The sequence below is a fragment of the Engraulis encrasicolus genome, chromosome 3, assembly GCF_034702125.1.
Source record: "Engraulis encrasicolus isolate BLACKSEA-1 chromosome 3, IST_EnEncr_1.0, whole genome shotgun sequence".
In the NCBI taxonomy this organism is placed as follows: domain Eukaryota; kingdom Metazoa; phylum Chordata; class Actinopteri; order Clupeiformes; family Engraulidae; genus Engraulis; species Engraulis encrasicolus.
The window spans coordinates 56,950,665-56,976,116 of record NC_085859.1 but is presented as its reverse complement, the minus strand read 5'-3'; the positions used below and the strand labels follow the sequence as shown (position 1 = coordinate 56,976,116).

General features: G+C 42.9%; 2 protein-coding genes across 3 annotated transcripts; one reads left to right on the top strand and one right to left on the bottom strand.

Moving 5' to 3' along the window:
• Nucleotides 1-333: 333 nt before the first annotated feature.
• lrp13 (low-density lipoprotein receptor related-protein 13) lies at nt 334-15,239 on the bottom strand. 2 transcript variants are annotated; one of them, XM_063195764.1, is made up of 23 exons: nt 15,165-15,239; nt 14,855-15,019; nt 14,250-14,465; nt 13,214-13,405; nt 12,124-12,336; nt 11,171-11,400; nt 10,326-10,455; nt 9,363-9,556; nt 8,969-9,155; nt 8,490-8,702; nt 7,029-7,212; nt 6,478-6,679; nt 6,051-6,215; nt 5,589-5,789; nt 4,996-5,160; nt 3,841-4,113; nt 3,494-3,608; nt 2,806-2,925; nt 2,506-2,613; nt 1,460-1,693; nt 845-1,184; nt 545-647; nt 334-422 (listed from the first exon to the last, which is right to left on the bottom strand). In XM_063195764.1, the coding sequence occupies exons 1-23, from the start codon at nt 15,217-15,219 to the stop codon at nt 399-401; spliced, it is 4,029 nt and encodes a 1,342-aa protein (XP_063051834.1). In that variant the 5' UTR covers nt 15,220-15,239; the 3' UTR covers nt 334-398. The 2 variants fall into 2 exon arrangements, with proteins under 2 accessions (XP_063051834.1, XP_063051835.1); XM_063195765.1 differs by having other exon boundaries at nt 554-647.
• A 267-nt stretch (nt 15,240-15,506) lies between these two features.
• Nucleotides 15,507-16,487, top strand: LOC134445548 (immediate early response 3-interacting protein 1-like). Its single transcript, XM_063194599.1, has 3 exons — nt 15,507-15,630; nt 15,817-15,918; nt 16,051-16,487. The coding sequence occupies exons 1-3, from the start codon at nt 15,540-15,542 to the stop codon at nt 16,104-16,106; spliced, it is 249 nt and encodes an 82-aa protein (XP_063050669.1). The 5' UTR covers nt 15,507-15,539; the 3' UTR covers nt 16,107-16,487.
• The last annotated feature ends 8,965 nt before the right edge of the window (nt 16,488-25,452 follow it).

The window sequence follows — 25,452 nt, the reverse complement described above, 5'->3', positions numbered from 1 at the left end:
GTCTCAGCTACGGTCTCACCCTTTCCTGTCAGTTGTTTTTAATGTTGTTAAAATGCAGTGAGTGTTGTGTGCGCAATTGGGCCATGCAAGGCAGCAGTTGGTAGAACCGAGAACTTGAAGACATTGAAGAGCCTTCCCATTAAATGTCAGAACTTGAGCAGGTCCCTCTGAACAGAAATGTCTATATGTCCTTATATTGCAGCAATGTTTGCCTCAAGTATGAAATGACCAGACAGACAATGTTGTAGAAGTACAATACACATTTCTACACGTTCTTGTGGTGCATTTAATATTTGGCTCAAGGATGAAATGACCAGAGAACAGACAACGGTGTAGAAGTACAACACTTCCTTTATTTTTTATGTATCAAAGACGGTCTTTAAAATTCATGTTGAGATCTAGTCCACCGAGGCTGCAACTTCCTGTAAAAACCCAATGAAATGGTCAGGGCACTTCAATATAACCGTATTTAGAAATGCAAAAGCAAAAAAGTACACCTCAGAATATGAACGAGTATAAAAGAATAAGGCAAGAATTAGAATACCTCACTGACATTAGGCTCTTTGGTGGAGGAGGGACATTCCAGGGGAGATGTGTCTAGTTTCTCCAGCACATCCATGTTGGTTTCTCCTAGCTCAGGGCTGGCTCTGGGGAGAACATTAGGGGAGATAGGAGAAAAATTAGACTTGTGGTTTTGCTCAGCGTAAACAGTCAAAGCGGTACGATTTAAAATGTCAACCAAGTAATACTTTTAAAAACAGTAGTAAAAATCTGAGCAATTGTACTTTTTTGCCTTTGTTATGCTTTAAAAATGAGTGATTAATGATCAAAGAGCAAAGGCTACCCTTGACTTGAGGTCCTCCTCTTCACCATGGCGAGCACCACAATAATGACCAGAAGCCCCGCCCCTCCTCCAGCAGCTCCATAGGTGATTGGCCCGCTCAGGCCAGACAGCTCGTCTTCACAGCGATCGCCGCCATAGCCCACAGCGCATTCGCAAAACGTGGCGCCGTTGCGGGAGATGCACGTGCCACGGCCCTGGCACAGGCTGTCGTCACATTCAGATGCCCCCAGGTTCCTCACTGCGACGTCACTGGATATGGAGGGTGGGGAGACTGCGCCACCTGGGGGAGCCAATGAGGCAGCAGGGGAACCAGATTTGGATCCCACTGTCTGGTGGTTGCCTGAATTAATAAAAAGGGGAGGAATGAATTAATAACAGGAAGTTTAGGAATAAATGTGTGGACCTCCAAATTTGCTTACTGGCTTCCCTGTTGACTCCTGGAGTTTATGAAGTTGATGGACAATTTTGAAAACGAATACGATCTAAAAAGACTACATCTAGGTAATGAAGAATGCCACTAATTCTTTTCAACTTAATTCAAGTTAACTTTGTCAAAAGTCTATGCAACAGGGTTAGCGCGCAAAAAAACAAAAACCCTCCAATATATGGGCTCACAGTTTTCATCCGAGTGGTCCGGACAGTCTGGATGGCCATCACAGAACTTGTCGGTGGGAAGGCACGTCTGTCCATCCAGACAGGACTTGAAGCCAGCAGGGCAGTGCTTGTCAGGTGAGCAGGTCTTCCCATCAGGAGACTGGTGGTCATGGGCACACCTGCAAGTCCGGCCCCCAGGGAAGGGAAGGCACAGGTGTGTGCAGCCACCATTGCCGTTTGAGCACTGGTTGGTTCCTTTGGAATTCAGATAAAACGTTACAAAATGTTGACTGCATCCAGAATTGACATGCATGTCCCTTGAGTGCATCCCAATATGTGACATTGCATCCTCCACTTGCTTCTCATCATAATGACATCACTGACAACAGCATTATATTTCAATATCTTGCAAAAGCTCAATTGTAAAGTCTTTTTCTCATTTGCAATAGGGATGGTGAATGAAAAACAGTCCCTCAAATGTTGTTGTGGCGAGGCTGACAGCTGGGAAACTTTATCGTTTTCTCCACGGAGGAGGGGCCAGGAGGCGGGACGAGGAGACAAGCACAAGTGGAGGAGGCAAGGACACATATTGGGATGCACCCCTTGAGTAGACAAAATGGCATCTGCAGAGTGGCAAATTGTCCGTCTTTAAAGGGATTTCATCCCCTTAAAATGTAGAGCATGTATTTCAGTCATTTGTTAACAGAGTTCATGCTACTCATTCACAACCACTCTTATATTAATATTTACTATTGAAATTTTTAAGTGCCAATTCTGGCTGGGAAAATTACACTTCCTACATGAAGGTGTCTCTTGTCCATAACGGGAAATTTTAAATGGTGGACATGGAGATCTTTACCGGTCTGACCCAGTACAGAAAGTTTTACCTAGTTCACCTTCAAATTGCATGCTCTCCATTTACAAATTTGATCAATTTATGAATCGTACTACATTTAAATACTTAAATTTAAATCCTTTAAAACTGCTTTTAACAATTTTTAGCGTAGTGAACCTTGTACATTAGGCATCAAACTGTATGCCAAGGGAGATGCATAGTCCACACTCACCCAGTTGGCTGGATTTGCTGAACGCCTTCAGAGCACCAACATCCGTGTCCACTTCAAACCACAGCTTGTCCTTTTGACCATCATCTCTGAACCAAAACTTGGTTCTGTCTAAGGAGGCAAAACATGGCACACTCAAGTCTACAGGCAAAGTTTACTTATTGCAAGACGAGTAGGCCAACGTGTAGTCACATAAAGGCAAATGTAGAACAGCACAACTGCACTTCCGTGTCTACATAGCACCACCTAATGGTGATGTAGGCTTACAACCATGTACACTTGAGGCCATCATTCATTCCTTACCAGTCTTGGTCACCCACAGCAGCACTCCATTTATGACAGCAAAAGCCCTCAGCCCAGTATCTTTTTTAACCTCCTTGTATCCTGATCCATCCACGCCTATTGACACGATGGTGCCAGCATCTGCAAGAGATTGGAGTACAGCATTCACATTACTCTAAAACGTAAATGAGAAGCTCTCATTTACATTTTAAAGATGGAAGAGGGAAAACTACCGAGTTCGGTTTGAATAAAAAAGGCCTCCTCAGAACCAAACACAAGTTTACAAAGTTTGGATGAGCAGAACATCTACTGTACTCGTTACAATGGCACTTCTGGGAAAGCTGAGCAGACAGTCTAGTAGTGATTCTCAAAGTGTGGTCCGGGGACTACTGGTGGTTGAGCTAACAGCAGGCTACATTTGTAACAAAGCTGAAGTCATATTTTAAATTCAAGACAGGCTTATAATGTGAATAAAAAGTGTCCTGCATTGAAATTGGCAGGGTCAAATTAGCACCCCTTAACTGTCAATTCAGTTAACAGGTGGTCCCTGAAGATTTTTGGCTGCACAAAATGGTCCCCAGTCTAAAAAAGTTTGTAGACTACTTCACCTCTGTGTCAGGAGAAGCATTCATACAAGTAGACCAGTATTTCTCAGTGTTACCTCAGGGGAAATATTTACTCCAACCAAAGCAAAGAATCCAAAACAAACCTGTGTCAGCCCAGTACAGAGTGCCGCCATCCTCAGACAGAGCCAGCGAGCCCAACTGTGCTGAACTCCTCTTCACCACTGTACGGTTCCTGCCGTCCATGAACGCGCACTCCACCTGACATGACATCAAAAAAGGCAGACGTACCAACATAACCCAAGTGACAAGCTCTTTCCCAAAATGCTATACAGGCCATTTAACTACAAAGACAGCATCAGGAAAATTGGAACTGGGTTAAAGGTTCTGATACTTCAATATCAAATTCAAACTCAAACATTTAAACAGTAAGATGATATGATGATATAAATGATATACTGCACATCGTTTTGCAAGAGCTCTTAAAGTTTACCTGGGACTCCTGCCCTCCATCTCCTGCGTGGTCCATGAAGCACATGCGTCCACTGGGCGGGTGCAGAGCGATGGCATCCACGCCACCCTGAGCCAGCCCATCGCGGATCAGTACGGCGGTGTGCATGCCCTGGGCCGAGGTCACCTGAACGCGAGGCTGCTTAACGCTGCTCCAGAAGAGGTTGCGGGTGATCCAGTCCACGGCCAGGGCGGTCAGGTAGTCCCTGCCCAAGCGCAGCAGCTGGCCCCTGGACACCAGCGACGACTCCTTCACCTTCAACACACATCGGATATTTTAGAGCAGTGGTTCAACCTTTGTGAACACACCCCCCCTTGACCTTATCACAAGCCTGCCAGCGGCTCCCTTAGTACCCTGGGGGCTGTAGAGCTAGTCTGGCAATGCCATCCTATGTAGAACTTCCACCCAAAGATTTTGGCTCCGCACATAGTCTGGCGAAACCCTCCTAGCTTGGTTTACTCACCGTTAAGCCAATCAGCAAACAGTGGAGTGGTGACGCAGAACTCGCAGAACAAGCGAAGTCCGTTACTGATTGGTTAAGGTAACAGTATTCACACATTTGTCTTGTTATTTGTATGCTTTTGCAACACCATATTGTGACAGTCATGCTAGTAAAGCACAATTTGCCATTTAAATTCATTGGAGTTTCGAATTCAGAGTAAGCTCAGACCATCTCCGACGCTCCACACGGATTCCTCTTAGCTTTCGCCAGACTGTTTGAATGAGTCAACAGTTGTTTTTTGCCCAGACTACTATATAGCCCCCCTTGAGAAATTACTTTACTGTAACGTTCAGTTTTTTGCCTTGTGTTAAAGGTGCACTGTGTAGGATTGTGGCCAGAGTAGGTATTGCAACTATACTGCTCATTGAAACTGTGCCTTATTGCCAAATTTGATCTTTTCATGAATATTTAATAAGTAACTCTTCACCCAGTGTAAATACCTGCCATCATGATACAGGCTTCCTTTGTCAAAGCATCAGTATATACATTACTGCCACCTAGGACAGTTTGCACATTGCTGTGCATTCAAGCAGCGTCACACCCCAAAGCATTATGCCACCGTGGTTAAACGTTTGTTCGTTCCAATAGAAAGTGGTGGTCAACACACAGCATCTACCATTTCCACATCTACGCACCTTGAAGAGCTCCGCAGAGGCCTTGGTGGCATCAGCCAGGTACAGCGTCAGGTCCTTGACAGTAAAGTCGAACACGGTGGGCTCGTTCATGCTGGGGAGCTCCAGCCGGCGGTGCTCGGGCCAGCTTTTCAGGTTGTTGCCATGGTTACGGCCCTGCAGGTACATCTGATGGGCCGTCCCAGAATGTAAAGTGAAGTTATTTTATTGATCCAATGGAAAATAAGGATGTACAAGCAGAAAACGCAAACACAAAGAGTAACAGTCCGTTTCGGTTTTACAGAAGTTTAGTGGAATATGTCCAACAGTCGTAGACGCGTGGAAATTCCAAACTTCAGTAAACATCAGCGTTCCCCATGGAGAAATCTTCAGAGGCTAATGTGTAAACTAGGGGTGTAAAACACAGCCTACATGATTATATCGATTCCTTACGGCAGTGATTAAATTATTTTCAATACTTAAGAATGCAACAGGATACGATACGATCATAGAGTCGATGCATCGATACACATTGGTTATCATTTACTCCCCTACTGTAAACATGGCAAATACAAGTACAAGTCAGGGAAACAAATCCATCTCCTGTGCAGGATCACCTGAGTGAGGGCATTTGTAGTTTGCACAAAGACAAAGGAGGTGTCCTTTGGTCTGGAGCAAGTCAGCCCGTCCTCAGCAAGCAGAAGATGGGCTGGACACTTGCACACCGCTTTTGGACCCGGCGCCACCACACACAGATGAGAGCACTGATGCTTTGCACACACGTTGGCGCCTCTTGCCTGTAAATGATGATGCAGGACCTGGAAATGAGAGGGACAGTAGATTCCAGAATGCAACTTTAGTGCGAGGGGGAAAAAAGGAAGTCCCACTGACAACGCTCAGAGCACACCATTTTTTTTAAATTCTGGTACAACATAACATCAGCATAAGATTGAAGATTCGAGAGTTTGTCATTGTTGTACTCCAGATTTCCAAGTAATTTCTTTGTTCTGACAGTCAGACCTAGTAGCAGCAAAGGCAAAGTTCATAAACAGTAAAAGTGACACCAGTGCTGTACTCACTTTCAAGCCCAAGGGCTGTCCAGGTCGTTTAAGTACCACCTCACGTCTCTTCCCCGTGGCTTTGAGAGCCTTCTGGATGGTGCCCCTCTTTGTATCGGACCAGAACACCATGTCGTTGAACACCGACACAGAAAATGGGCTCTGAGTCTCCATCAATTGCAGAAGCTACAGTAGTTGAAACAAGAAATTATGGATACAACATTAAACACGTAATATGCAAATATTAATAATATTTAATATTAACAACATTTAACCATTTAACTAATGCTCTGGGGAGGGCAAGTTGCCCATGTACTCTTGTGGTCCTACTTTAAAAACGTTCCATCAATATTCATCATACACAAAATGCCCATCAAAACAGTGTACAAAGTTGAGTTTATTGGGGCAAACAAAGGCCAAACTACAGAGAATGGATGAGCTACAGTACCTGGATGTCCCCGCCCTCCAGAGTTGAAGAGCCGATGCACTTGAGTTTCTCGTCCGTCCAGAAGAGCCTCAGTCCCAGCGGGTCTACAGCCAGGCTAGCAGGCCACCTCAGCTCCTTCTTGATCAGAACCCGTCGCTCTGACCCGTCCATTCCAGCACACTCAATCTGGGGCTCCGCGCCCACCTCAGACCAGAACATCAGCCTGGTTTGTCAAAAAAGATTTTACACAACATAACATTCATCTTAGAACATGCCACATACACTGCCAAGTCCTGACAGAAATGATATTTAAGGACTCCGAGTAATTCTATGCATCATTCAGATAATTTTGCCTGCCAGTTTTACGTTGGATCATTCTTCCAACAATAGCCTCATTCGGGGCTGTTACCTATTCTCACAAAATGTCCAGGTCCTGGTACCATAGTAGGTACAATTTTATTCCATTTGTTTCATTTAGGCCCATTTAGTCCGTTTCTTATCTTGTAATGTGCTTTAAAATCATGTGTATAGGGACCCGTGTCTGCAATGAAACTTGTATAATCCTCACCCACCCTTTCTCTGGCAGCAGTGCCAAGGAGTGGGGCTGGTCCATATCCTCATCCAGTATGGTCACCAAGTCATTGGCTTTCATCAGCGATTGCTCCAACCCAATGGCGTTGATCTGACTGCCAAAACCATCAATCCAGTACAGATTTTTTCCAACCCAGTCCACGGCTATGCTGTTCACATTGATTCCTACAAGACACAATATTAGAAATGCTAATTTAGATACATGCACAGCTCAAGACTACTAAGGGCAAACAGCATGCCATTGATTCCGACAAGATGCAGGTGTTTGGAGGTTGTGGTGCGCACATCTACAATAATCCAGGTGCCAGACAATGGTAGTAGTATACCTGAGGAAAATCCCACTTGTAAACTGAAATGTTGCAGTTTGATGAAATGACACAATTTTTTTTGCTTATACTCAGTGTGCAGACCACGCTTACAAGACACAGGCCATGTTCACTGCGGAGGGGGCAATCGCTATTCCGACATAGCGCTATTCCGACATGCCGCCATGCCGCCATTCCGACACTTTTTAGGGGTTAGGGATGTCGGAATAGTGGCATGTAGGAATAGCGGCGGACAGGGGAAAACGTGTCAGTATTCGTCAGAATAGCGACATGTCGGAATAGCGCCACGTAACCGTTCACTGCAGCCAGTTTCTGTTTAAGGAAACCCATTTATGGATCTTAAACACCTTGCGGTGTTCACAATTGGTGAAGTTATGGAAGTAGAGGAGGGAATTCTCTGTCAAGAAGTGGTGGTGATTGGATAATTGGTTGAGCACATCTACCAAATGGTTGAAAGCATACTTGAACGGTTTGCTACCTTGTGGTCAAACAAGTCATTCAACCAGGAAACTGCAGCGAAACATGCCCACAATATAAGAAACCCTCCTGTACATGCACAAAGACCTGCCAAGGGCTAACAGAGTAGCAGTTTAACAAACACCACACAGGGGTGGACAGGCTGGGTTCAGGTGCTGACTATACGTATAAAGACATGCAGATAAAAGTACAGCCCCCATTGTGACATTTTACCCCAAAGATATTTTTTTAAACCATTGACGCTTGCATTCTGAAGCTTTTCACATGTAAAACGAAAGGCCAAAACCGATGACTTTTGAGATGCATGCCTATACATGGGTTCTCAATTTTTGTTTCCCCCTGGCTGTCCGACCCTAGCTGCACACAACTCAACCTCTGATTGTTGGAAACCGCTGTCGGTCAAAAAAATTAGCTCATGTGGTTGGCTGCCAGTGTCTTGCCCCTCCTCACAACACTGTGTTTATAAACACTGAACCCATGTATAGACACTTTTTGTACTCTGAAAAGTATCACTACACCCTTCATTCAAGTTGATGAGCTAATTAGTGAAATCGCCAGGGAGTTCAGGCAGAAAAGGATACACCACATTGCACGAGGTTGAATTCCTCAATCCAGTTTGTCCACATTCACTTGACAAACCTTTGATGATTGTGCCAGTGTTCTTCTTGTCAAATGAGGACCACTTGATGGAATCTGCATTTAGGGTGATCCAGTACACCCTCTGCTCATGCCAGTCATAGTCCACAGACAGAATAGGCTTTTTCTCAGAGGAGACCAACAAGTCTAGGCTGGAGCTTCGAAGCCCTATCAGGAATAACTCCGACTGCACAGCAGCCAACAAATAAGGCTCTCCTGAATGAGGGAAAAGAAAATGTACATTTTAAAACAAGGTCACATAGGACATATCATAGAAAATGTTCCGAGTAGGGCTGTGTAGTGAAACATGCAACAGTGGTCATTATAAAACAAAAAAATATCCAAAATGGTTTGATGACTTAAGTCAATTTACTAGTAATGTATACCGCCTAGTACCAACTTAAGGTGTATATATAATCTTTTGGCTGCGATCTTTGAGATGAAAATTATTTGAGGTGGTGTGAAATGCTGTACACATGTACCCATAATCTTGCAGCTGTGGCCATCTGGGTCGAGCACATATCCTTGAGAGCAGTTGCAGACAAAAGAGCCTGGGATGTTCTCGCAAAGCTGACTGCACGCGTTAAGGCCATTGTCGCCACACTCGTCAATGTCCACACAGTTCGTCCCATCTGCTTGAAGCTTAAACCCTGGCCTACAACCACATTTCTGAAAAATGCCATAGACAAATTAACAATTCGTCTTTTACACGAAATGACAATGCCTGTAAAAACAATATCACTTTAGTTTCGATTTCCTCCTAATAGCTTGTCAAAAATTATAATCTTAAAACCCAATTTAAGTGCGTGTCTACATTCTGAATGTGTGCATCATTCTCCATCTCAAAGAGCAAATAAAGTAAATCAAAATACCCACTTTTCCACGTGGAGAGCTGTAACAGAAGTGTGAGCAATGGGACTGGTCAGCAGCGGCACAGCGATCAGTAAGGCAGTCCCCACCCTCGTCCGAACCATCCTGACAGTCAGGTTTACTGTTACAGGCCAGACCGATGTAGACACACTCAGAGCTGCCACACTGAAACAGGTGAGAGGGACACACAGCTGGACTACCTGTGGAGGAGGCATGGCACAGAATGGAAGACTGTCATTTCAAAGTCAGGTGAACTGCATCACAAACTGCAGTAGTAGTCTGTCTGTGTGTAAAGAGACTGGAGCCTTCTGCAAAGCGACATAAAACAACAGTTGGTCAATGTACAGCGTGGGGCTACTAGACACCTTAGCCCATTTTTACCAAAGGCACCAAATGCCTAAGCCCTTTTTGGAAAACGGTGCCCTCATCCAATAAAAACCCAAATAGCTCAGCCTCCAATGCACATAAAACATGAAATGAGTTGCCTTTACAGATCAAAAGACCCTCCTCTAGCATCGGAATGTGTTCATTCAGCTCTAACATGCCAACTTTAAAAAAATAATTTAAAAAAAAATCTAATGAGCCTGAACACATTGTCTTTGCAACTCCAGGCGGCTATGTCAGTATAGCATAAACGCAGCATTCAGAATCAATGGGTTAATTTCCTTTGGGATAAAGGCCCTCTACTCTACAATGGAGTGACAACTGGACCTCTACCCTTTTTTATAAATAAAAGGTGTGAGTTATTATATCTGCCAAGGAGGTTATGTTTTTGGTCAAAAAGTTTTTGGATGAAATTTCTGAGAGTTGTTGGAAATGACAAAAGGAACAAGTGATTACATTTGCTGGTGATCCAGGAAATTAAAAACTCACCATTGCAAGATAGGGTGATTTTTGACATTCCAGTTTCTAACTCCACAAAATCAAGGCAGAAAGACAAAAATTAGGACGCAGCATACTCAGACTTACAGTCCAGCTCATCACTCCCATCACTGCAGTCCTTTGCGCCATCACACCTCCAGGCCTTGGGGACACACTGGGTCTTTGAGGCACACCACCACTGGAACTCCCCACAGGCCACCTCCACTGCCTCACAGTTCTGAAACAAAACCAGTTAGAAAAGTGCATGTAGTGAGTACATACAAGGGAAAATACCTAGACCAGGGGTGGGTAAGCCATGTCTCGAGGGCCGTTTATGGCCTCGAGGCCGCTTTATCCGACTCCCAAAATAAATGTTAATGTTATACAGCTTCACATGAAATATTACATTTTGTAAAGGAATCTTAGAAATTAGATTTACAATACAGTCAAGTCATATTCAGGCGACCAAGAGAAGGTGGGGTCTGTTTTAAGGTGGCAGCCTTCAATATAGGCCTTCCTCAGGGAGAAATCCTGATTTTCATTCGAGAGGCTACTTCAAATTCCTCTGAACACAAAAGGTTCCTCACCCCTGACCTAGACAAACCAAACAAATAAAAATGCAACAAATTGATCTGAAGTCTAATTGTGAATACTTCCTGAAAAAGGAAAAAAAGATTCCTAGAATGACTTTCCTCAATGTGCATGCAACTTAAAAAAATATATGATGGAATAGATACACAAAAAATATATGATGGAACAGATACACAACAAATCACCAAGTCTTGGCCCTACCATGGCCTGGTAGGGCACTAGCTTACAACGCTGGTGACCCAGGTTCAATTCAGGCCCGGTTCATTTGCCCGTTCTTTCCAGTCTCTCTCTCCCCACTCATTTCCTGTCGCCCTGACCATCATATCACAAATAAAGGCGCAAAAGCCCTAAAAACACCCCACCTTTTCATCGGATTCGTCCTTGCAATCTTGGTCACCGTCGCAGAGCCAGTCCTCCAGCAAGCACTCGTGGCTGTGCGGGCATCGGGTGTTGGTGGCGCAGGGTGGTGGCTCCATGCAGCGTTCCTCGTCCGAGCGGTCCCTGCAGTCGGGGTGGCCATCGCAGTGGACCCCCATGGACACGCACTGGCCACTGGCACAGCGGAACTCAGCGTTGCTGCAGGCCTCAGCAGCTGAGGAAGGCACAGGAGTAGAGGCACGAATACTTTCATAAAGACACAAGATGTCTGATTACAGATGGCAAGATTGTATGCAATCAGGAAGGATACGGTTTCAGAGTCTCCAAAGTAGCGTATAAATCTCATCTTTTGAAAAGGGAAGCACTAAGACGTACAGGCACACAGTTTCCAACAGATGGATGTGTGTGGGGGATATTTTAACTCCTCTAGAACTTTAAAAATACTGCATTACATAAATACTGTACATGCCCCTCACACTCCCAATGTCAACAAAGGCACTATACACACTAGGGGTGGGTATTGGCAACAATCTCACTATACTATAACCCATTCCGACACAGGGGTCACGATACCATACATATTGCGATACATGTGCATCCAGATACATGGTCTTCAAGATGATATCAGTCCTGATATTTTAGACTTTTATACGCTTTTATTCTTTTTCTAACATTAAGAAAACAGACATGTATAATTAAAATGTTACTCTTGTTTTTCTGTAGGGCAACAGTTACACTATAGTGTATGGAAAACACAGCCTTCACAAAGCCGTCAGCCAACTGCATAGCAAGGAGCAATGGTCAGATGCAGTTTCAGCAACTTTATAAATTACTCGTTTGTTGCACATGAAATATCAATACTGATGCCTCCGTATCTATACATGTATCGTGATACGGTCACACGCACGTACGGTAGTTTGTTTCTGGCCAAACTTACTACAGCGGGTTTCATCTGTGCCGTCTTGACAGTCCCTTTCCCCATCGCACAGGAAGGACTCTGGCAGGCAGCGAGTCTTGTTGTCACAGCGATGGGCACAGCCGTCCATCTTCAAGCAGTCGCCCTCGTCGGACAGGTCCTGGCAGTGCGCTACACCATCACAGACCTGGACCTTGTCAATGCACTTCTTGCCATGGGCACACTGGAACTGATCTGCACAGCACAGCACAGCCATGAAAGAGTGTGAGCCATGAAAGAGGTTCATGCGGTCAACCAAGTTTATCATTTGCACAGATGTCAAATCCCCTGAAGAATGACGGATACAATAGCAATGCTGCGGCCATGTAATACAGGTCACTTAGCACAGTGTACTGCATGTGGGCCGCCCACTTCAATTCTGAATAAAGCTTCATTCCGCTTTGAAAAAGTCACGTAATCGCCTCACAATTTAGAATTAAATGAATGATCAAAGTAAATTAGATGGAACTATTGGAACTTGCAAAATCGGGAGGTTCCCAAGTGGGCTGCTTAGGATGACTGTCTGCAGGTATGGGCAGGGTTTTCTGCAAATGTATGGCCATAGAAATCAATAGAATAGAACTTAGTTCAAGTTGGGCGGTGTTTAGGGCTTCCAGACAGGTTGAGCATTTCTTGGGCTGGAAATCAGTCACATCTGGCAACCCTGGCCACAGGGACCGTGCTTAGGCCTGGACCTAGCCTGATTATCGTCTTTGACTGACCAAGAGCATAACAATTGACATTTCCCAAACGGCATGGTTGACGCCTTGGTTTGTACTGGTTATTTGCTTCCAGACAAAGTGGTAGGAGTTTCCAATTTTTCAGGAGCTCAGAAACGATGTTTGTATTGCTCTTGGCCTGACTAGATGCAACACTGAAGGTGTTGAGCCACTAGGAGGGCACAGCATTTCCCACATTCTGTCCAAAGCTTCACTAAACCTTGATAAGTATCTTCACTTCTGTGACTGACATGACTTTCTGTGCAAGGCACTGTACCCCACATTGCTCCAGGGTTGAGACTGTAACCTACACCTTGTACCTACTGTGTTAACTAAGAGCAGTGTGGTCTCACCTGAGGTGCATTCAACAGCACAGTTTGACTCGTCAGAGCCATCCTTGCAGTCCACCTCGTTGTCGCACACGTAGGTGGAGGATATACAGTCAGAGCCGTCTGTGCACGCAAACAGGCCGATGCGGCATCTCATTGGGGCTGCCGTAGAGGTAGCAGTCTCTGCTTCTGAAGGGGTAGCCTCTGTTGCCTCCCCTGGAAACAATCACATTGTCAACACCTCAATACCTTTGCCTTGGTGGCCTGTGTGACAGAACCAGGGCTGGACTGGCCATCTGGCATAGCGGGCATTGCCCGGTGGGCCCTTATTTTCCGAAAAGTAAAAAAATAATTACGATGGGGGGCCTTTAAGTCAAAAGCACCCAGGCCCCATTTCTCCCACCAGTCCAGCCCTGGACAGAACTAGATGCCACAAAATTTAGCGCCCTGTGTGTAACTGTGCCTCAACGCCAGTTCACAATGCTAGTGAATATTCAGTTTGGCAGCTAGAAAAGCTTCCTCGCCACTTTTACTGATGAAAAGTATGTTTACCTAGTGTGATTAACATCTACTGGTAAAATTTGGCTAGTGATGAAAAAAGTTAATTCATAGTCCTGGTCACACACAAGAGGACTGTGTGCACAACACTTAAGATGAATCAGTTGTCCTTGGATCAAGACTTCTGACGACTGTGCAAAACACGTGTGCTGAATTGTTCAACATGTTAGAATTTTTCCACTCCAATTAATACACTGAAACTCTCCAATTTCCACATTTGATGAGCCAATCCATGAAATCGCCTCCGTTCACAGCACAAGTACAAGAAATATCTGCCTGGACTTGTACTTTGAAAAAAGTCGGAGAATGTGCGCACATCAGTTGCACAGGTGCTGGACCAAACAGAAGATAAAAGGTCTACAACACAACAAAGGCTAAAGGTCTACAACACTGCTCAATGAGTGTTGGGGACCTTTATCTTCTCCTTTCAGGATTTGTACTTTCTACTGAATCCAGCTTGTCCACCTCTGGTGGTACCCCATTTCCACTGCCGGAGGCATACCATTACAGCCGGCCTCGTCTGTGCCATCCATGCAGTCCCTCTCTCCATCGCAAAGGAAGGTGGCAGGCAAGCAGCGAGTCTTGCCATCGCACTGATGGACACAGCCCTCTGGTTTCAGGCAGTCTCCCTCGTCAGACTGGTCCTGGCACTGCGCAATACCGTCACACACCAGGCTTTTGTCGATGCACTTCTTGCCATGTGCGCACTGAAACTGACCTACAGCAATCATTTGACAAGGGGAGAATGACAAATTCACTTGCAAGTAACAAATGATGCATCCAAGTATATAGCATTTATGCATTATATTTATGTGAAAGCTGCTTGCCTCAATTTCCCTATGGAATTAATAAATTAACTATTTCTGTCAAATCACTGAAATAATCCAGCAGATTCAAAAATCTCTCAAACGACAGAGATCCTCAGACAAGCACTGACAACTGATAATTAGGGATTTGATAATGATCTGTACAGTGCGCGTCACCAGGTGCTTGGAACCGCCAAATGCGTAAATGCGCATGACTCCAAGACAATTCAGTAACTTTTCATTGAAATGCACAACAATCTTCAGTGCAACGCCATTAATACGAGAGGAGTAGATAATCTACCTGAAGTGCACTCCGCGGCACAACTGTCTTCGTCAGAGCCGTCTTTACAGTCCTTCTCTCCGTCGCACACGTGGCTGGATGGAACGCAGTCAGATCCATCCTTGCACGCGAACATGCCAAGGCGGCATCTCAACGGTGACTTTTGTGGGGACGAAACTGCGGGATCTAGATTAGTAGAGAACATTAATTCAATTACCATTCACTCTTGATTGAAAACTTGGTCTGACTTTGTGAACCACACACATATTCCTTGAGGCATTGGGCACAATTATTGACTTTGAAATAGAATTTTGTAAACAATGAGTCAGACCTGACAAGAAAAGTGAAATCCCACATGATAACACGAAAAGCCACGGCAAGTCCATGGCAGCAAAAGAACTCAGTCGAAAGTGTCATCGCCACACCTGACATTTTATAGTGTGTCCAGGTGCAGCAATTAGTCCGTCACCTCCCCCAAATCAATTAAATAATCAGCAATCAGAACAATCAACAACAATCAGAAATAGTATAATAACTGTGTATCATTTTCCCCACATGCCAGTGAACAGCACAAGGGGCTCATAAACCCACACATCATTATGTTGAAATTTGTTGTGATTTGGCTTCTGCGCTGCAAAAAACGCACGAATTTTGTCCCCTCGAAGTTCCCATACATCTCCTTTGACGTCATCTGTCAACATCCAAGATGGCGTTCACGTTGTATGCTTTGATTCAAGCTGTGATTCTAGGAGTAAATGCTGTTGCTGTCCTACACGAAGAACGATTTCTAAGCAAAAGTAACGTTTCTCTGTATTGTCAGTTCAGGCCTATGCGATATATTTTGTCGTTTCGACCAGGGGGTGTATCACCTCCAAACTGCCAGACGTAGGCTATGTGGCGCGATAGGACTAGTTCACAGACAGACAAGTAAACAAGTGAATAGCAACCTTCAGTCCCTTATTTTGTCCTTTTCCCCCATTCAGTTGGCTGGAGCGTGGATCAAAATGTTGGGGGATTTGGTGAAGAACCAGGAATCAAGGTCCAGCTGATCAACCTCGCGCGTTCTGTTCGAACAGTGATGAGAGGTGTGTGAGAGAGAGTTTTGTAGGCTATGACTTGATGACAGCTGCCAGATATGTAGGCTAAATCAACCGACGTATGCTAATTTACATCTTTGCATTCGCTCATGACCTAATGTTCAACCTGTTGATTTGCAGTGCCTTTGATAGCTGTCAATGCCGTCTGCATTGTGTTGTTGCTGCTGTTTGGCTGAGCCAGTTGGATGGATAATCCAGGAGGGGTGATCTGCAAGATATCATGTGACCCATGACTACGGCATTAAACGACTCTGCAATTTGCACTACGTGAATAATTGTTAGGCTATTTATTGTAGCGTGATTTGTATTATTAGTTACTCTAATGAGCTGCCCATGACCACTTTTGACTTAGCTGCAGACTGAGGAAAAAAGTGCCTTGTTTGTAGAGCTCTAGGCCTGTTGTAAAAATATATCTTGTGTCTGTCAGAAGACTCTCAGGTTGTGATAAATTCATTAGCATTTTTTTCCACTTTAATTTAATTCAGTGTGTTTTGTAGAGATGTTACCTAGCCTACATCGGATAGATCAATAAAGCGGCAAAATTATATTGCTTTTCATTTTTGCAGTCACCTGGCCAATTTTGTTTGGAATCGCTATTTTGTTACAGAACAGTCAATGACAGGATGTTACAGAACTCCCATACATACATAAATAAGAGCAGAGGAAACGATGGTGGGAGTCCGTAATGTGTTTTACTATTATATAGGCCTACAGGATGGACAACAGGGATTGACATTGGGCAACAATCCAAATGCCTGTAAAACTGGCTAGTGATCATTTCAATAGGTCTAGCCACTAGCCCTTTTGGCAGGTAGTCTATTAGGCCAGGCCTACTATCATACATTTTTTTGCATGCAAGTTCAAGTAGAACACTCATTTTCTATTATGGACCATCATGGGGGATAAACACAGTGGCCTGTGAGCAAAATATTGTTAATGTCAAGTGAAGTCCTGACGTCTAAGCAATTCCATTCCATATTGAATCCCATGGATAGACAGTTCACCCGGTTCCTCCATTTTTTTTTTATTACGCTTGCTCAGACTACAGCATATCTATTTGAACCAATTTGAGCAATAGTCAATTAACTTGCATAGCATTTCATGGTCATTAGAGGTGGAAGAAGTACCAAAGTTTTGTAAGAACCCATACTCTGCGGAAATATTTACTCAAGTAAAAGTAGAAGTAGTACACCAACAATTATTGCTTAAGTAAAAGTACTAAGTAGTACTGACTTTTACATTTACTTTACTCGCAAATGGGATACGATACTTGATTAGGCAGACATACAGGATATGATCTGCCACAAAAAAAAGAAGGAGCGGGGTGGCCTAGTATCTCTTATCAAAAGCACACATTGTGTGATTTCTGCAGGTAGGCTAAGGCAGTAGTTCTTAAAGTGGGGGGCGGGGACCCCTGGGGGGGCCGCGAGGGGATGACAGGGGGGCCGCGGCAGGTTGGCAGGAAAAGTATTGCAAAATGAAATGAATAGTTTAATAAATGGAATGACTTCAGTAGCCAAAATAAACCAAAAATGGGCTAAATAATCTCAGTGGAATCATTGTCTTCTTTACAATTTTCATTATATATGTATTGTGCATTCTATAGTACTTCAATGGGTTTAAGAATGCACCAACTTGATTGCGTTGCAAATCCAGGTGCACAAACAAAATTGTGGCACGGCCCATGTCAAGTGAACCTCGGCTGCAATCTAGCGGTTTATTGGGGGCCTTGTCATGGCAAAGTTTGGAAACCCCTGGGCTAAGGGACAACATGGATGCATCTCAGATTGTGTTTAAAAGTGGCCGCAATATGAATGTGTTAAAAAGTGTTGACAATGACGACAGAATGTTACTAGGAACGACATCAGTTTCTTAAATTTAAGGAGTAAAAAGTACAGGTAATTGTCATAAAAATGTAATGGAGTCAAATTTATTTCTATAGTGCATTTCATTCACGAGTGCAAATCAATGTGCTTGACATGAGAAAGAGAGGTAAAATAAGGGAAACAAAGAATAGTCTAGAGGGAATTCGTGAAAATCGTTCACTTCGTGACAAGTTTCTGATTTTTGGCAGGGTGTTAGCTATGGGTCTAAGGTTTTCAAAAATCATTGGAGGCAAATTGGCGGCGCCCCCTATTGGCCGTTATCCATAAAATGCTTATTTTGCCTGATTTTTGTCTGAAATTGTTCTATAATTCAACGTTTTACAATCCATTTAATGAAATGGTTGTTATGCCAATACCACATTACCATTTGAAGCTCATTTACATGCCAAATGTGTAGTCATGGTCAGTTTTTTGCTTGAAAAATGGTGCACTGTTGAAAATTACCAACACATTACCATTAATCTCACCCCACATTTCTAGCTCAATGATTTACAGTGATTTACAGCAATGTGCACAGTACACAACCACACTGTGCAGGTGTACAGTAAATGCTGTATTATTGTTGTTTTTATTCATTCAGATGTGACTTCAACTTCCCAGTATTCCATTGTTCCTGTATTATGATTTGTGTTTTAGGCAAGTTATTTTAGGCAGCTTGTTTGACACACGTTCATTCTTCAATTACCTGTGATTGCCATCTACCTGAAATACCACCCCTATAATTTCTGTCACTGACCATACTCATTGGTGTAGGATGGTGTGCATGACTCCTTACATTTTTGTTAAATGCAACACAACAAATGTAGCACATTGCACTATACCTTTTGATAGACTATGCTATTTTTGTGAAATTGGGTGAATGGTTGAAACATTTTAAGAAACTGTAACACTCCTGCTGGCAACATGCAGCCCAATCCCAATAAATATTCAATCAGTGCTTTGGTCAATTACTTCCTCACCTGCAAACTGTCTGATCACTCTGGTCACATGGTCCCCTCGCACTTGTAAACCTGGACTCTCAACCACCTCTTTGTGAAAGCTTGCTTTGATGGCTTATTTTTTGCTCTGCTCTGCTCTGCAAGGCATGTGCTATTACTTCTGCTATTGTTGCATATTGCTGGTTATCCTCCCCCCTACTCTGGATCCATTCACACTCCACCTCTGCCAGGCTCATCTGGAACACAAAAACAGTGCTGTTCAGATGCTGTTCATCGACTTCAGCTCTGCGTTCAACACTGTCATCCCTCAACATCTGATGGACAAACTGAGTACAATAGGCATCAACACTTCACTGTGCAACTGCCTGCTGGACTTTCTCACAAACAGACCGCAGACAGTGAGAGTTGGCATTGAAACAACTCCTCAGCGACCACCATCATTAAAACCGGGGTGTCACAAGGATGTGTGCTATCTCCCCTGCTGTTCACGCTGATGACCCACGAATGCTGTGGCAGATTTGAAATGAATCACATCCTCAAATTTGCTGATGATACAACAGTGGTGGGCCTAATCAGAGACAACAATGACTCAGAGTACAGAGAGGAGGTACAGCAACTCATCAACTGGTGTGAGAGGAACAACCTGCTTCTCAATGTCAACAAAACAAAAGAAATAACTGTACTTCAGGAAAAAACAACCAACACATGTCCCAATCATCATCAATGGAAGTGCTGTGGAGTCAGCAAAAAGCACAATGTTCCTGGGAATGCACATCATGAATGACCTCACATAGACTACCAACACCACAGCCCTGGTCAAAAAGGCGCAGACATAACTCCACTTCCTGCGGAGGATGAGAAGAGCCGAGCCGACATCCCCACATCTGCTCTCATCACCTTCTACAGGGGTGCCATTGAGATCATGACCAGCAGTCTCTCCATCTGGCATGGCAGTTGTCTAGCTAGAGACAAGTAGGCACAGAGGCTGGTGATGACAGCAGAAAAGATCATCAGATCACCCATACCAGCCATCCAGAAACTGTACACTTCACACTGTTCCAAGAGGGCACTTCTGTGTTAACCCTGTTACATAGATTTTGACAATGAAGTTCACTTGACGACTTGACGACACTTGACGACTTGCTGTGAGAGCTAGTGTTGCTAGTGCTTGCTGTGTTACTTGATGCAGCTGAAACAAGACTGACCAATGCCATTTTCGCAATCAACAAGGGTCACCTATGTAAATCACGGCCTTCACCTAGGGCTGTAACTAGCAACATTTTGAATGGAAGTGAATGGAGCGAGTCAAGCTAAATCCTAGTTCCGTTTGGCTTGTGCTCTGAATTTCACATAATATGATAGCAGGATCGGTAAACAGGTTTGATCAGTCCATTACAGCCCAGTCAAACTTGTTGACTTTCACAGCCCCATGAGCTGCCCAGAAGGGGCCTTAGATACCCCATAGTGGATCATGTTTTCTTTTGTATACCACCTCAGAGTTGATAAATTAGAGCCAACCTGAGAAACTCCCATGAATGTCCATTGGTTAAACTCCCATCCATCTTTCTAACACAGCACTGCATCCCCTAAAATTTCATTAACGCTAACGAGAGGCCCAAACAGCACTTCAAGAGAACAGTGTGGTGGAATAGTTGCATGCTAATGGTACCTCAGTCGTGGAGGGCGGAGCCAAGTGGGACCAGAATTCTTATGAAAATTTCGAAATTCATGAAATCGTTCACTTCTTGAGAAGTTTCTGGTTTTTGGCAGGGTGTTTATGTATAAAGTTTTCAAAAATCAGTGGATACAAATCAGTGGAGACAAATGGCCTTATTTCACCTTTTTTGTCTGAAATTGTTATATAGTCCAATGTTTCTCATTGTTTCTCACAAATAGTTGTTATGGCAATTCTTTATTACTAGTTTAAGGTCATTTTCATGTCATTGTCACATTTTAAAAACGGTTTATATTACGCTGTTAAGAATTACAGTGGTGTCACAGTAATTAACTGTAAAATTTCACAGCACATCACTGTCAATTATTTCAAGTATTTTACTGTAATGTGCACAGTACACAGCCACATTGTAAATGAGTGCATTTTTTGTTCGTTTAGATATTACTGGGACTTCACAGTATTTTATTGATCCTGTATTATGACTTGTATTTTAGTCGATATTTTAGGCGGCGCAATCAAAACTTCTTAATTTTTCAATTGCCTGTGATAGCCAGCTGCAATACCACACCTACAAATTCAGTCATTGACCATTGGTTTCTGAACACATATTACCTTGATTTTGGTAATATGGATCATTTTTAGAGCAAAAATTGACCATGACCAGGTATTTTTCAAGAAATTACCTTCAAATAGTATTATGGTGTTTACATAACAATCATTTTATTTAGTGAAATGGGAAAAGCTGCACCCTACAACATTTTCAGACCATAATAAGGTAGGATACGACCTGTTTTCTTTTCAGCAGGGGCCATTTTGAAAGTAATGGATACCGGCCAATAGGGGGCGCCGCCAACTTGCCTCCAATGATTTTTGGAAACCTTAGACCCATACCTAACACCTTGCAAAAATTCAGAAACTTGTCACAAAGTGAACAATTGTTATGAAAATCCACAAATTCCCTCCAGACTATAAAAAGAAGCATAGATAGAAAAAAAAAACATTAAAATAGGGTAATTTCACGTGAAATCAGACACTTTGGGACCCGACAGACACAGATTTCAATCATACTTGCCTTTTAAGTAAATAAGTACAGTAAGTAAGTTTTATTTCTAAAGTACATTTAAAACAGAACACAAAACTCACCAAAGTGCTGTACAGAGGCTGGTTGGAATGAAAATAGATAAATAAATAAATAAAGCAACTAAAGCATATTACTAGCACATTTTAGAAGCATTCCAGTAGACACAAAGAAAAACAGCTGCATGCAGTGTACAGTTGCAGCACTGACAACACTGACCAACAGGACACACAAGGTGAGCCTAGAAAAACTCACATAGACCTACATAAGGTGATTAAAACAGTGTCTTGAAGGAAAGGGGAGGTTAAAACTATAGGCCTACAATAAAAGAAGATCTAAGAAGCAAAGGCCAATGTATATACAGTGAGTCCAATATGTATTTGATCCCTTGCTGATTTTGCCAGTTTGCCCACTAATAAAGACATGAGTAGTCTATAAATTTATGATAATATGTATTCAAACATGGAGAGACAGAATATCAAAAAGAAATTCCAGAAAATAACTTAAAATAATATATTTTAATTTATTTGTATTTAATTTAGGCAAATAAGTATTTGACCCCTCTAGCTGAAGAAGATAAAGTGCTTTGTGGCAAAGTCCTAGTTGTCTAGCACTGAGGTCAGATGCTTCTTTTATTTGATGACTATGTGCATATAGTAGAACATATTTTTGCCCATTTTTCTTTGTAGATTATCTCTAAAACATTAATAGTTTGTGGCTGTAGCTTGGCAAATTGGAGGTTCAGTTCTCTCGATAGAATTAGTATTTGGATACTGTCTAGGCCACTTCATGACTTTAATATGCTTCTTTTTGAGCCACTCCTTCGTTGCCTGTATGTTGTGTATTATTGTCATGTTGGGAGATCCAAAAATGGCCCACCCTTCAGTGTAGTGGTGGAGGTAAGGACGTTTGCACTCAGGATTGCACATTACATGTCTCCCTCCATCCATTCGTTGACGATGTGAAGTTGTCCTGTACCTTGGCCAGACAAACACCCTCAAACCATAATGATACCACTTTCATGCATGATGGTGAGGAGGGTGTTCTTGGGATCATAGACAGCAGTACTCTTTCTCAAAACACATTGAATTGTGTTAATGCCAAACAGCTTAATTTTGGTTTCATCTGACTACAGCACCTCCTTATCATATCCTAAACCAGTCTGATGTCCGTTGGCAAACTTCAGGTGGGACTGCACAGGTTCCTTCTGAAGTCGAGGTACCATGTGTGCACTACAGGATTTTAAACCTCTTTTTCTCAGTGATTTTGGTCCCAGTAGCTTTGATATCATTGCCTAGTTCATCCCGTACAGGTCTAGGGTGCTTTCTTTCTGTTCTCATGTTTATCAAATCCCTACAAAAGGTCAAATCTTGTATAGAACCCCAGACAGGCTGATGGATAGTCATTTTGTATTCCTCACATTTTGGAAGAAATGCATCAACAGCTGGGTCATTAATACCCAGTCTCTTTCTTGTGGCTTTGCAGCCCATTTAATCTTTGTTCAGGTCTAAAATCTTGTCCCTGATATCATTTGACCGCTCTTTGGTCTTTCCCATGCTGGTGAGGTTGGAGTGTGACTGATTCACTCATACTATGGACTGATTCTGCTGATTCAATGTGTCTTTCATGCATGTTAGTATGTACAGGTGTCTTTCATTCAGATGACAAGTTGATTGGAAATGCCCATCTGGTCTGTGATTCAGGAACTGTAATCATTTGGCAGGGGATCAAATACTTATTTTGCTCGATGAAATGGAAATAAATTAATATATATTCTCTTAAGTTAATTTCTGGATTTTCTTTTTGATATTCTGTCTCTCCATATTATAATACATATTATCATAACATTTATTGACTGATCATGTCTTTGTTAGTAGGCAAACCAACAAAATCAGCAAGGGATCAAATACTTATTGGACTCACTGTAGGTATGTTTTAAGTCTAGATGTAAAAGCAGAAGTCGTGGGAGCAGATCTAATATCGGGAGGTAAACTGTTCCAAAGGCACGGTAGCAATGTAGCACCCCAGAATTGGTTTTGTGTGAATCTGACACCAATATTAAAGGAGAAACAGACAAGGAAAGGTTTACATACGAGGGTAGGACACTATACATTCAGCCTTGATTACATCAGTCAGTGTAAATCACAAAAAGATGTCTGCTGTGTTTTTTGAAATTTTATTAGTGAATATAGGCCTAAAGTCCAGGGGGAAATCCTGGTTTCTGTTGATATACGGCCCTCTTGGGATTTTTACGACCCTTGGAGGAATTTGAAGTGGCCTCTCGAATGAAAAAGGTTCCCCTCCCCTGATCTAAGATGAAACAAGGCCAGATCAATGGTAAATTCAACATTCGTGATGTAGGGGTATTTCCATGTTCAAATGGTTTTCGTGCTGGAAGCTTATATGGTATGGATCCCATGCGTGTACACAAATGAATGGTTATAAATGGGTGGCTGGATATTATCCTTCAGGGTTTGTTTGTAAAGAGCCAAATTCATGCTTACTTCAATCATGGTTGGTCATCCACGTCCTAAGGCAGCAAAACATCCCCAAAGCATGAAACTTCCACCACCATATTTCACTCGTAACATGCCGTTCTTTTCATCTAATACCGGTATATCATATCACACCAAATTACAGGAGGCTCTTCTTTGAAAAAGTTCATCTTTTGTTACATCTGCCAGCTGAATATTTTCTAAGAAGCTTTGTATGCATTGTCAATATGTGGTTTTTTTTTTTAGCAAATATGAGACAAGCCTTGATCCTGTGACAAAACCAGGAATTGATCTGTATTGCTCAGTCAAGTTTATTGACGCTCAAGCAGAATCAGGTTTATTTAAACAGACGACTTACCAAAGTGCTAACAGCCATCGCTATCTCTGCCCCTGATTACATAACAATGGTGGCAACACATACAAATATGAAATAAAGTCATCCACCTCAACATTATGAATGCAATAACATTTAATGTTCCCAAACACGTTTTTAAGACATAAACAACAAAACAGCTCACTCCCAGCATGCCCATCTTTCGGAAATAACAGGCACAGTCCTGTTACAATACTCTCCTTGTCAGAGCTGGCTTTGGCCTTGGAACTATGACATGCATGCAATGTTTGCCTAGTCTCTTGCTCATGGTTGAGTCATGAACACTTCCATTTTATGCGGTAATTAACACCTCCAGTTGGTAAGATGTTGTTCTGTGTTCCTTTCTGAACTCTTGGATCCACCATTACTGTCCTCTTGTGGTAATTTAAGTATGACAGCCACTCTCAGAAACGTTCACCACTACATCATGCTTTCTCCATTTGTGGATAATGGCCCTCACCATGGTTTGCAGATGCCCCAATGACTTTTTAACCTTTTACATACGAGACATATCATTTATTTGTATTATGATCTGCTCCTGAACGTTGATGGATCACAGTGTGATGTCATGGATTCGATATGACCAAGGCTTGATTTGACACATTGTCAAACAGGTTCTATTCAATTTTTCTCTTGATTTGAAAGCCCTGGTAGCAGCCAGACTTGGGCAGCATTGAAATATAACTCAGTTGTCCAATAGGCCTACAATAGGTTTAGCCTAATAACAGATACCTTCTCATTTAACAAGGGGGGCAATTACTCTTACAGGGCATTATTCTTCACAAATGAAATAATCACTGAAACACTTCATTTTATGTTTGCTTGGGTCATCATTGTTCAATGTTTAGATTTGTTTGGTGATCTAAAAATGTTAAGTGTGCCAAATGTGCAAAAAAAGTGAAAAATCAGTGTGTGTGTGTGTGTGTGTGGGGGGCATACGCACGTGTGGATATGAATCAGTTGGCTTGTCATACCTAGTGGTGAAGAGCGAACATGCACGCGCTCGACACGCGCCTCATCATTGGGGCGCTGTTTTGTGCATGCGACTGGAGAAGTACTGTAGTTGCAGCCATAGCC